General features: G+C 38.7%; 1 protein-coding gene across 1 annotated transcript in view; it reads right to left on the minus strand.

Moving 5' to 3' along the window:
- The window catches only part of ITGA8 (integrin subunit alpha 8), a 179813-nt gene that overhangs the window by 145505 nt on the left and 20957 nt on the right, over nt 1–13351 (minus strand). The window contains exons 3-4 of the mRNA XM_060006296.1: nt 8260–8360; nt 5356–5479 (exon numbers count right to left, since the gene is read on the minus strand). Coding sequence (XP_059862279.1) covers nt 5356–5479; nt 8260–8360 — 225 coding nt within the window. The remainder of the gene's footprint in view (nt 1–5355; nt 5480–8259; nt 8361–13351) is intronic.

Consider the following 13351-nt stretch of genomic DNA (forward strand, 5'->3'; position numbering starts at 1 on the left):
GTTCCCCAACTGGCAATAATGTGTTTCTGCGGTGCCCACGTGTTCTGAGTAAAGCAATGCCTTGAGAAAGAGAGAGCTAAATTTAGTCACCTGGGTGGACACTTTCTGCTGGGGTCACCGATAAGAGTTTCAATTTCCTCATCTCTCACCAGAAATTAATTTCAAATTCTTCTATTATCATTACGTAAATTAGGACCTGGCATTTCTGATCACACTGCATCTCACAGGGACTCTAGTGTTCACAAAAGAGAAAACTCTCTAGAAATGGCTTATTTTATACTCTGCAATGTAATTCACTAGCTGAATGTCCAATAGGACTTTTTTATAATACAGTTTTTTTTTTTTTTTTTGCGGTACACGGGCCTCTCACTGTTGTGGCCTCTCCCGTTGCGGAGCACAGGCTCCAGACGTGCAGGCTCAGTGGCCATGGCTCACGGGCCCAGCCGCTCCGCGGCATGTGGGATCTTCCCGGACCGGGGCACGAACCCGCGTCCCCTGCATTGGCAGGTGGACTCCCAACCACTGCGCCACCAGGGAAGCCCTGTAATACAGTTTTTTAAACCATAGGCAGGTCAACCTGTGGATTCCCAGGATATTAGGATCCTGGGACATTAGGATGAGGAATGTACTACTTGTCACTTGTACTTTAAAAGAGTATCACTCCTAAAGTGCTTAAATTAAAACCAAAATATAGTTCAGTAGAGGGAATCTCAGTCATTATACAGTTAGATGCAAACATGTACATAATTACTCCTTTCTTATCAAGGATACTCCTGAATGGAAACTAAAATAAGAGGGCAGGAAAGGAAAAGCACATCATCCCAGGAAAAATTTATAGGCTGGACATGTGCCTGTTCCAGAAGCTTTTTGAAATGGATCAGGCCTTTCCAGCTTTTCCTAGAATGCCTTCTGTTTTTTCTTTTCTTTGGCTAGTACTTAGCTAATTTTAGCACTGTCATCAGCCATTCTTTCCAGATGTTCCCTTTATATTTTAAAATACTTTTCTACTTCATATACTGTATTTTTTTGATGATCTGTTTTTAATTCAAATGTCGATGCTTTGTGTGTGTTTTTTTTCAGCTAAGTTTTTTTTTTTTTACAGCTTTAGTGAGGTATACTTAATATACCAAAAAAATGCACATCTTACTGTGTACGTTTTGATGAGTTTAGACATATGCCTCATACCATGATACCACCACCACGATCATGGGAATAAACATATTCATCACCTCCAAAAGATTTCTTGTGTTCCCCACCCTCAATCAAATTTGCTTTTTTGTTTGTTTTTTTGTGGTGAAAACACTTAACATGAGATCTACCCTCTTAACAAATGTTTAGTGCACAGTACCTTATAATATATTTTATTTTGTAACTATATTTTGTGGTTTATAATTATGAATGCTACAAAGTTCCTTAAAGTCTCAAATGTCCAGGTACCATTTTTCTAGAAGTTCATGCCTGTAAATAGCTGTATGCAACAAGAAATATATATGAACACAAGATATATGATTATGTGAACATAGATGTGTTGACTATATTTAAGAAATGTATTTTAATGCATAAATCTTTTTTATAAATCCTTTTGAAAATCGACTCTGACTTTTTCAATATTGTAAATTATTCAGAAAGGGAGAAACAGGACCATTCTTTGAAATCATTTTGCTGCAAAACAGGAAACTGAAAAAATTCAGAGAAAACAGTAATTTTTCATAAAATTCATCGAGAAAGCAACCAACTTCAAATGTTGAAGTGGTGCTTATGATAGAAATGGGAGGTTATTTCCTTTGCAAAGTAAGTTTTTCTCTTACAATTATAGTTTATGAGAGCTGAAGGAATCTTTCTTCCTAGAACTTCAGGGCATCTGTGAACTTTGCAATTATGCCCTGTAGAGTAAACTCAGGAATCCAGGGAATCACGCTATCATGTGTTGGCTTCCCAAGGAGAATGGAAAGGTGTGTGTAAACCATTGCCATCTAAATTATGAATGACCGTAAGAGCTACAGGCATGTCATGCATATGAATGAGCAGGCTACCACCCAAATTGCTCAAAGTGTCAGTGAAGGGGCTTTGCGGTGTGACATGAACATGAGAGGCTTCTTGAAATTCTCTTTTGAAAGTAATATCCCTGTTCTGTGATATTGACCATACGCTCATGAACAAGGTGGCTTTGTGTTTATGAACTGTGAACTCCTTAGGGAACACAGGAAGACGGCTCCTTGGGTGCATTTGAGAAGGAAGTACTTCCAGTAAGAGAGAGACCAGGAGGATGTGACACTGGAGTTGTGTACTAGACTGAACAGAATTCCTGGCCATTTGTTTGGCTATTCTGCAGCTCGACATAAACTTCACCTTTACCTGTGTCAAGCTATTCTTTTATTTAGGAAAGTAAACGCTAAATAAATTCGCAACATAATATACCTGTGTAACTCAAAATGAGAGCATACTATACTTTAAAGTTTTAGATAATGGTTCAAACTCACCCTGCAACTCTTATCCACAAGTCTAGATGGCTTATGCTGTATTTTAATCTGAGCTCTCCCATCACATGGGCAGTGAGATAAAAAGGCAGAACAAGAAGCAGTGACATGGTTTCTAAACAATCATCCTTGATGTTAGCTGGAAGAGGATATATCATCAAGGTAAGAGGCATGTGAAGGACGGGCTCCTCATTTCAGCTACAGTAGTTTACTGCTGTGGGGAGGTACCTCTAGCAAATCATAAGAAATGTGATATGGATAGGTGTAAAAATTGATGAAACAAGTTCAGTTTTGAATCTCTGCTCTACCATAAATTTTATGAATAAATTCAGGATTTATTTATTGCTCTACCTGACTTTTTTTTTTGCCATGATACATGGCTTGCGGGATCTCAGTTCCCCAACCAGGGATCGAACCCGTGCCCCCTGCAGTGGAAGCGTAGAGCCCTAACTACTGGACTGCCAGGGAATTCCCTGACCTTTATCTTTAGCATAATAATAAGGACCTCTTACAGAACTCAGCGGCACGACCTTGAGTGGAACACGACACAGAATATCCCTCTTAATGGATGATGCCATGCTTGGGAAGCTCCTGCTTTCCTGCTCCAATAACTGCTAAGAGAAGCCCTTCCCGTCGTCCTGTCTGAAACAGCTCCTCTCCCCACGCAGGCACGTCGCTCCCTACTCTTTTGCCTTGCTATGTTTTTCTTTGTAGTACTTTTCACTACCTGCCATTATATTAGAAACTTATTTATTATTTAAACAAATTTTGTTGTTGAGATGTAATTGACATATTAGTCCAAGGTGTACAACACAATTTGATTTATGTATATACTGTGAAATAATTACTACAGTAAATGTAGTTAACATCTGTCACCACACATCGTTACAATCTTTTTTTCTTTTGGCTATGTTGGGTCTTCATTGCTACGCGCAGGCTTTGTCTAGTTGCGGCGAGCGGGGGCTATTCTTTGTTGTGGTGCGTGGGCTTCTCATTGCGGTGGCTTCTCTTGTGGCAGAGCACCGGCTCTAGGTGCACGGGCTTCACTAGTTGTGGCTCACGGGCTCTAGAGCGCAGGCTCAGTAGTTGTGGCACATGGGCTCAGTAGTTGTGGCTTGCGTGTTCTAGGGTGCAGGCTCAGTAGTTGTGGCGCACGGGCTTTGTTGGTCTGTGACATGTGGGATCTTCCCGGACCAGGGCTCGAACCCGTGTCTCCTGCATTGGCAGGCGGATTCTTATCCACTGCGCCACCACGGAAGCCCCGTTACAATCTTTTTAAAGCTCTTAAGATCTACTCTCACAGCAACGTTCAACTATACAATATTGTATTAACTAACTAGAGTCACCATGCTGTACATTACATCCCCAGGATTTATCTTATAACTGGAAGCTTGTACGTTTTGACCACCTTCACCCGTTTAACCCACACCCACACACCCCACCACCGGCAACCACCAATCTGTACTCTTTTTCTGTGAGTTTGTGTGAGTTTGGTTTTTTTTAAGATTTTGCATATAAGTGAGATCATACAGAGTATTTTTCTTTGTGTGACTTACTCCATTTAGCATAATACCCTAAGATCCATCCATGTTGTCATAAATGGCAAGACTTCATTCTTTTTTATGGCTAAATAATATTCCATTGTGTATATATCCATATCTCTATCTAGTCCATATTTCCTTTATCCACTTATCCATTGATGGATCCTTTGGTTTTTCCATGACTTGGTTATTGTAAATTGTGCTGCAATGAACATGGGGGTGCCGATATCTTTTCAAGGTAGTGATTTCAGTTCTTTTAGATAAATACCCAGAAGTGGAATTGCTGGATCTGAACTTATATATTTACGCATATGTTGTCTCTCTCCTGCCCTAGAATATGCTTATTGAAGACAGGGGTTTGCTTTTTCTTGTCCTGTGCTTTATTCCCTAAACATAGAATAATTAGTCCTCAGTGTGTTCAAAAAACACGTGTCGAATGAATGCATAACTGAGTCTTATTACCTATAAGGAACACCTCTTTTATTTATTTATATGAGTTTATTTATTTATTTATTTTTTGGCTGTGTTGGGTCCTTGTTGCTGTGCATGTGCTTTCTCTAGTTGCAACGAGCAGGGACTACTCTTCGTTGCAGTGCACGGGCTTCTCATTGTGGTGGCTTCTCTTGTTGCAGAGCACAGGCTCTAGGTGCACGGGCTTCAGTAGTTGCAGCATGCAGGCTCAGTAGTTGTGGCTTGCAGGCTTTAGAGCGCAGGCTCAGTAGTTGTGGCGCACGGGCTTAGTTGCTCCGCAGCATGTGGGATCTTCCCAGATCAGGGCTCAAACCCCTGTCCCCTGCGCTGGCAGGTGGATTCTTAACCACTGCACCTCCAGGAAAAGTCCAGGAACACCTCTTTTAAAGCCATTTAAGGGACTTCCCTGGTGGTGCAGTGCTTAAGAATCCACCTGCCAGTGCAGGGGACACAGGTTTGATCTGTGAGAACACTGAGAACACAGGCTAGGTGGAGAACTCATATCCACTGTGCTCTTAGATCCAATCATGCTAATTAACACCATTCCTACAGTTAACAAGCGGACAGTTAGCATTTTTCAAATGCAGTGTGAATTTTGAGTAGAGATGGAGAGTTTAAGGCCTAAAATAAGGAACCAATCAATTTGACTGCAGAATATCTAAAAACAGAAAATTTCTAAAACACGGAAGACGATCAGCAGAATTCCGTGTCTTGGTCCTCACATTACAGTTAGGCATCCTGTAAGACCGTCCATCATCTTTACCCCCACTGCTTTTTCCTTACCAATGGTGTTCTGGGGTTACCTGCACTGTCTATAGCAGAAAAGCTCGAGCTAAATTTCAGTTCCAAGAATAAAAATAACTTACTGTTCCGACAAGGAGAGTACTCAGCATACGCACTGAAATTCTGAATCGCTACATAGCAAGTGCCAACTGGGTCCTTCTCTGGCGTCGGTTTAAGAGTTCTCCAGTGATATAGCGGAGCACAGGCCTGGGAAACATCAAAGACAATAAAATTCTTTTTGATGCAGATTCTTCATACAGTGCTTTGATTTGACTTGTTGATGAATGGACCTAAATTTGTAACAAACAATGCTAAATTATTAAGTGACTTAATTGGCCTCCAGTATGCTAATGAGTACCTCGGTAGTCAGAGTTAATTAAACTTGCAAAGCCAATATTTCAACATTAATGCATCGTAGAATTGGGACAAATTAAGCATATACAAAGGAATGAGATTTTTCCCCCACAGGATTTTAAATCAAATCAAAGTAGCCTAGCAAAAGTAAATATTTACTAAAGGCAAAGAACTCATATTTTCTTTTTTTTTTAATTGGACTTACATAAAAGCAAATGAACATTTAAACAGCGAATGAATCAGTGTGATGTCTTAGAAAGAGAACTAGTTCCTTTCTTGGTTTAATTGTTGCTTAAAGAAAAACTACTTTCAAATCAAAGGATGCAGACAAGTTTGTCAACCTGTTTTGTGGATTTCCTCTGGTTTATCACTGAGGGTGTACCTGACGATTTTTTTAAAACAATGACTTACATTTGGACTGCTGCCCCCTTATCACAGTGGGTTTATTTTTCATTTGATAGTTTTTATTCATGACAAGACAAAAATTAATTTAAACAATGGTAAAAAAAACATGATTCTTGGATTATGAAATATAAAAGAGGATATATGAAATCCTCTTTAAGTAAGTTAAATAATTAATTGTGCTAGGAACGAGACAGGCAATAAACATAAACAGGTAGAAAACACAGGCACCTTTCTGACTTCTGTTTTGCTAGCTCAAATCCTACGTAACTGTGTTTTACCTGAATATTCAACCACTCATTTCTAAGGATGCAGAATTAGAGACTTCTAGAATATGGAACCACTAGCCTCTCTCCTAATTGATGACATCACACTTAAAACAATGCCAGAAAAAGAGGAGGCAGATCCTGATTTTAGTCTTTTCATGATTCCAAACATGTCCTTGGTAATCAGTCCAATGTGTAACGACTTCTAGATAATTTTACTAAGTAGCACCCTGCTTACTTGAGAATATAAGTTATCTTTACTAAAAATAACTTAAGTTTTTTGGGTTTTTGTCTCTCTCTGTATTGTGAGGTCTTAGCCAATACTGAAAAGCTCTCTAACACATCTAAGTCCCCTTAATTTCAGGCACTATGTGGTTAAGACATTTAACATAAGGTGGAATGGTGAAAAGTAGGAGTTTGGAAGGGAAAGCATTACCTATGTGGTTCAGTATAAGCCAACTCGCATCACCTTCCATATCACCATAGAACACTTTAATGCCATGAAAATTCTTTCCAGTGCTTGTCTGCTATCAGCCCTAAAAAATTATCTTTTTTATACCTGCTCAGTTTCACACTGATGTGAAACATGATGATGTGATAATATTCAGGCTTTGACCCAAACACACATGATACCTGGATATTCAAAATCGATACTTCTGTTCACAGCAATTTGAAGTTCTAAGAATTGTCACACAGCGTAGAATTTAATTCTTTACGCTGCTAAGTTTCAGTGCTCAAGGAAAAAATTAACTTGAAAGGTACTTTATATTATCCTATTTCCTACCACATAATTTTGAAAGTGTAAGCATGCCCTCAAGTTAAGCATATTTATTATGAACACGGTGTGTTATTTTACGTTCAATAATTCTGAAGATTTCTACAAATATTGAATAAATGCACAATAATATAAGTTTTCAAGACTTAATCAAAATCAATATAGTACCAAAAGATTTTTTAACCCCAAATAGTTATTAGATGGAATTAGCTTCTCAATAGCTATTCACATACATTGTAAATCACTAAAGGATTAAAAAGTTTTTACCAATCCTGGAATGTGAGAACTATATTAATGCAAATACAGTTCTACAGAGAGCCTATTGTAAATTCTGGATTTGTCACTAAGGAGGGCTATCTATGTTTTATATATTAGTTGTTTTATGTCAAAATTTCTGTGGGGCGTTAACCACAGACCAAATAAAACAAGGCATTTCCTTTAGATACTTATTTTTATTAAATCATAATTCAAACACCTTTAAACAAATCCCCAAAGCAAAAGTTATTGCTTTATTTTGTAAGGAAATTAGAGCCAATAGTAAAAAAAAAAAATCCCCCAATAACAAAAAAGTTTCCAGATCAACTTATACAGTTATTTATTTCTCAGTAAACCAGACATGTGTTATCACTCGGAGCTACAGAGAAGAGATTCACAAAGTCATAGCATTTTAAAGCCAAAAGATCTCTATCTGTGAGTGAGAAATTTTTACTTTAAAAAGTATCAGTGTACTCGGAGAACCATGTCATTGGTAGTTATATTTTTAAAGAAACCTTTCCGATAGTTCTAAGGAGGATCAATGACATCATAGTAGATTAACTTTTAAAGAATCCTAACAGTAGTACTCCTGTTTCTCTGGTCAAACTTTAGTCAGCCCTTTAAATCAATCTTAAGCAATGAAATATTTACCTTTTTAGGATTTAGCTTTTATTTTTCTATCTTCCGTACTTGTTTTTGAAATATTTGAAAAGATCTAACCAATTTTCTGGAAAACCAGCTTTACTTCCTGTAGCTTTAAGGACTAAAATAGATTCTTTCCTTTGAAGCACTCAATTTTTTTGGGAATGCTGATAGCTCATCTTTGAAAATCTGATGTATTCTTCCATGAAGGGATTTTGGTAGACAGGAGTTGTGAAACATTGCAGTGTACATGTTATTGCAAAGCAGCCCCGCAGCACGCAGCTGATACTCACCACCACTTTCCCCTTATGAGCTTTCACAGTCGCTCCAAACCACTGATTCGATTTAAACTCTATAGGTTCCTTGGTTCCATTTACTCTGATCTTTCTGTTGTCTGACAGGGAGAACATGGGTTGTTAATAATTTGTAAAACGTGGCAGCCAGCTAAAATATGTGATAATAAATTTACCCATTAAAAAGATTTTTTAAAATGTCATACACATGGGGGGTTCTTTTTGACTAAGTCTAAGCTAGACTTCTCACTTAGAAATATACCAATCAAATGAAAATACATACTTGGCTCATGACATTTCACAACTTAACTTTAAAAAAGCATTTTTTTTTTTTTGGCAGTACGCGGGCCTCTCACTGTTGTGGCCTCTCCCGTTGCGGAGCACAGGCTCCAGACATGCAGGCTCAGCGGCCATGGCTCACGGGCCCAGCCACTCCGTGGCATGTGGGATCTTCCCGGACCGGGGCACGAACCCGTGGCCCCTGCATTGGCAGACGGACTCTCAACCACTGCGCCACCAGGGAAGCCCTAAAAAAACATTTTTTTAAATGACTTACATTTTCATGGATAAGTACTGTAAACTTGATGTAGACTCTGACAGTCTTTAATCTACACTTTTGTCATAGATTTGCCAGATGGAAGACCAAACATTTATAACTGCTCTAAGGAATTCCAAATCTTCTCTGATAGTGAAACTACTTGGAACCTCCATGCTCCAGGAAGCATAGCTTTCTCAGCATGGTTTAGCAGGAGTCTGCTTGAAGGACTCAAGTTCCTGGTTTTTAACTGGGTAACATGTGTCCACGCAGTCACAGAAAATAACACCTCAACACGGTTTTATCCACACTTTGCAGATGTCAGCATGAGGGGGACCATCTGGGTAGAAATTCAACCCAATTACGACACACTTCAGGTCTTAATAAAAAGCAGATATCTTTTCTTTCACTCCTGATTCCCAATCGACATATTTCCCATGTGGTTCTAACCGCATGGTTCTAACTGAACTTCATCAGTAACAGCTAATGAATTTCAAAAGACATTTGTACCAGGGCAACTTATTTCTATGTGTTCTCTTTGGTATGCATTTTGTTTTTCCTCCTTGACTCTATAATAAATGCATTACAAATGAACTTTTAACTTCTATTAAGGGAGGCCAAAATATACACGCAATTAATATTCACTTGAGTTTACATATGATTACAGACTTTTCAAGAAAGAATAAATTATATATACTTAGGTCTTAACCTAAAATTTACGCTTTGATATGTTAGTAGAAAATTACAGATTTCCTTCTTTAAAATCTTATGCTTTTGATGTTTCTGGACTTTTAAAAAAGAAAAAACAAGTTCTGGAAATCCTCACCCAGAATGCACACAACTGGCAAAGAACTGGAGCATCTTACAGATTAGAGCATAAAAATGAAAATATAAACATTTCTGTTTGCATCTAGGCAAGAAGATGGTAGACCTCAGAGAGAAAGGATCTTGTCACCATGCACTGGGTGATCTTGGGCAATTCATTTAATCTTCTGCAGTTTTAATTTCTTCTCTAAAATTAGGCTGAAAATACCTCCCCCTTTCCTCTTTCACAGGTGATCAAAGTCATAAAGATCACATAGGTAATGTGGTAGTGCTTTATAAGCTGAGAACATACTACAGAATCTTGCAGCAATACAACCCTTTAAAAATATCTCTTAATTAGAAACCTGGAAACTCAACCTAAGTACAAGAATTAGAAGGGACCTCACAGACACACAAGTCAGTGTTCCAAATTGGCCTTCTTCTGCTAGAGAAAATGATGTGACTCTACCTTTGTGGCGCCTAAGGCATCTTTTCTGCTATTATAAGGTTGAACTGTGTAATAACTTGATTGAAAGTGTAAGTTGTAGGTTATTTTCCAGCAACAAATTTCTCTGAGACCAAGAATACAAATGAACAGACGTCACTAATTCCATCCCTAATCCAAGGATTACAATAGAGAATAATCCCACTGTCCCAAGTCTCTCTTTACTGAAATGAGTTGTGATCTAGGTGTATCCTCCTTACCTTGACCTTTGAGGTGGACAAGTCATCTTTTTTTTTTTTTTTTTTTTGGACGCACCACATGGCTTGCGGGGTCTTCGTTCCCCAATCAGGGATCGAACCCATGACCCTGCAGTGGAAGCGCAGCATCCTAACCACTGGACCACCAAGGAATTCCCAAGTCACCTTTTAAAAATTCTGTTTTATTGGGCTTCCCTGGTGGCACAGTGGTTGAGAGTCCGCCTCCCAATGTAGGGGACGCAGGTTCGTGCCCCTGGTCCGGGAAAATCCCATATGCCGCGGAGCGGCTGGGCCCGTGAGCCATGGCCGCACAGCCTGCGCATCCGGAGCCTGTGCTCCGCAACGGGAGAGGCCACAGCAATGAGAGGCCCGCGTACCGAAAAACAAACAAACAAACAAACAAAAATTCTGTTTTATTATTTTTATAAATTCATTGATGTAAATCTAATATTACAATGTCATAAAATTCAAATGAGTAACATATATTTGGGTTGATTGTGAAAGTGACCTTTCCCTAATTTCTCACCTTCCTTTTCTGAACAAGATTCTTTCATGCCAAACAACCCAACACAGGGCTTAGTACTATGCACACTGGTGCTCGATGAACCTTTGATGCACAGGGGATGTTTTTGATGCGATTTGACCTGATCTTTCCTGAAAACAACCTCCTGTAAAAACTCAGCACAATTTCTGTCCTTCTAAGCTCTCCTTGGTATGGCAAAGGGCTGAGAAGCTGGAACCTACATTTTCCAGACCCTCTTACAAATAGGATTCTGGTTGAATGAGAGGCTCATGGAGAGATCTGGAAAGAGGAGGAGATGGAGAAGCCATTAATTTCTGGCAGCAATTATAAGCATGTATGAGGGCATCAGTAGCTGCAGGTGGGATGTTCTTCCTGCAGCTCTCAAGTATCCTTTGACAGTCATGCCTTTTTGGTGCTTCAGGCCACTGAGATCAAGTCCTGAACTTCCAGATTTCTTGATCTGCAGGCAGTGACCTTCCTAACTTTCACATACCCAGTCTTTCCAATAATCATATAAACCTCTCAGTCCTAATTATAATACTCAAAGTGGTTTCTGTTTCCTGACCAAACTCCCGTGATATGGAGCAATGCATTTAGGATAGGACCACACGTCTTCTGGAACAGAAGGAAGGCACTGTGCATTGTCAAGCCCAGAGAATTCTTGGAAGGGCCAGTGGTTCTGGGAGATGGTGGAGACCATTAGTTACTAAAGCAATTCTCTCCTTGGCATATCCCAAACTATGCCAAAAGCTAGGAAGAAGTTTTATAGTGACTGCATGTGATGTAAAGCTTCCCAAGTGCCGAAAGACTATTAACAAAGTTAATAAATATAATCCAGGTGAATTTTTTTCAAGGGAAGAATCAGTATATTTAATATGTAAAAGAGTTCCCAGATCAATGAGAAAAAGACTAAAATTCAATAGAAAAAGTTCTGAGGACCTAAACAGGCGTTGCAGGGAAGAAGAAATCAAATATCTCATAAATTCATGCAGAGATCCTGAACCTCAAATTAAAACCATAATGACTTAAGACTTGTCACCTAGCAGTTTGGCAAAAAATATTAATAATCTCTGTTTTCAAGATAATAGCTCAATGCAGCATTTTGGAAGGGCGATTTACAACATATATCAAATTTTTAAATGTACATTTTTTGGAACAAGGAATTCAACTTCTAGGATTTTGTTCAATAGAAATAATTACACAAATGCTTTAAGATGCAGTGTGAAGATATTTGCTGTCCTGGTTGTGATAGCAAAACTGAAACATCTTAAATGTTCATAAATAAGGGATTTGAGAACAAATTTCTGTTATCTGTAAAATAGAGTACTATTCAACTATTAAAACATATATTGGGAGTTTGGGGTTGACATGTATACACTGCTGTCTTTGAAAGAAATAATCAACAGGGACCTACTGTATAGCACAGGGAACTCTGGTCAATATTCTGTAATAACCTAAATGGGGAAAGAATTTGAAAAAGAATAGGTACATGTACATGTAGAACTGAATCACTGTGCTATACACCTGAAACTAACACAACATTGTAAATCAACTATACTCCAATATAAAATAAAAGTTAAAATACATACGACAGACTTAGATGCATTGATATAGAATACTGTCTACAAAATATATTTTTCTGTTTTACCGTTTCTGAGACTTTAAAAAAAAGTATAGAAAGGTACGAGGACTTCATATAACAAACACTTGTATTCCCACCAGGCAGAACTGACAACTGTTAAGTGTTTTCACATTTGCGAACATCACAGTACCCTTCGACATCTATCTCTCCAGTTCCATCCCCTCCTCATCCATAGGTGGTCACCATCATGAATGTGATGTGTATACTCCCGGCCATTTAAAAAATAATGTCCATGAATAATATAGAACAGAGGTCTGCAGATATTTTCTATAAAGGACTGATAATAAATGTTTCAGGCTTTGCATTCTCTATGGTCTGTCGAAACTACTCATCTCTGCCCTTGTAGCAAGAGCAGCCATAGACAATATGTTTTTTAAAATGGGCTTGGCTGTGTTCCAATAAAACTTCACTTATGGACAATGAAATTTGAATTTCATATAATTTTCATGCATCATTTAAATATTATTTTTTTAAAAAAATTTCCGATCATTGCAAAATATAAAAACTACTCTCAGCTTATAGGCATACACAAACAGGTGGTGGGTCAGATTTTGCTGTAGTTTTGTCAACGATTTACTATTGAGTATTCTTTGTGTGTTCTTTTTTTAAAAAATTTTTTATAATTAATTTATTTTTTATTTATTTTATTTTTGGCTGCATTGGGTCTTCGTTGCTGTGGGCGGGCTTAATCTAGTTGCTGCGAGCGGGGGCTACTCTTCATTGCGGTGCGCGGGCTTCTCACTGAGGTGGCTCCTCTTGTTGCGAACCACGGGCTCTAGACGCGCAGGCTCAGTAGTTGTGGCTCGTGGGCTGTAGAGTGCAGGCTCGGTAGTTGTGGCACGTGGCCTTAGTTGCTCCGCAGCATGTGGGATCTTCTTGCACCAGG

The sequence above is a fragment of the Delphinus delphis genome, chromosome 2 (assembly GCF_949987515.2).
Source record: "Delphinus delphis chromosome 2, mDelDel1.2, whole genome shotgun sequence".
Taxonomy (NCBI): Eukaryota; Metazoa; Chordata; class Mammalia; order Artiodactyla; family Delphinidae; genus Delphinus; species Delphinus delphis.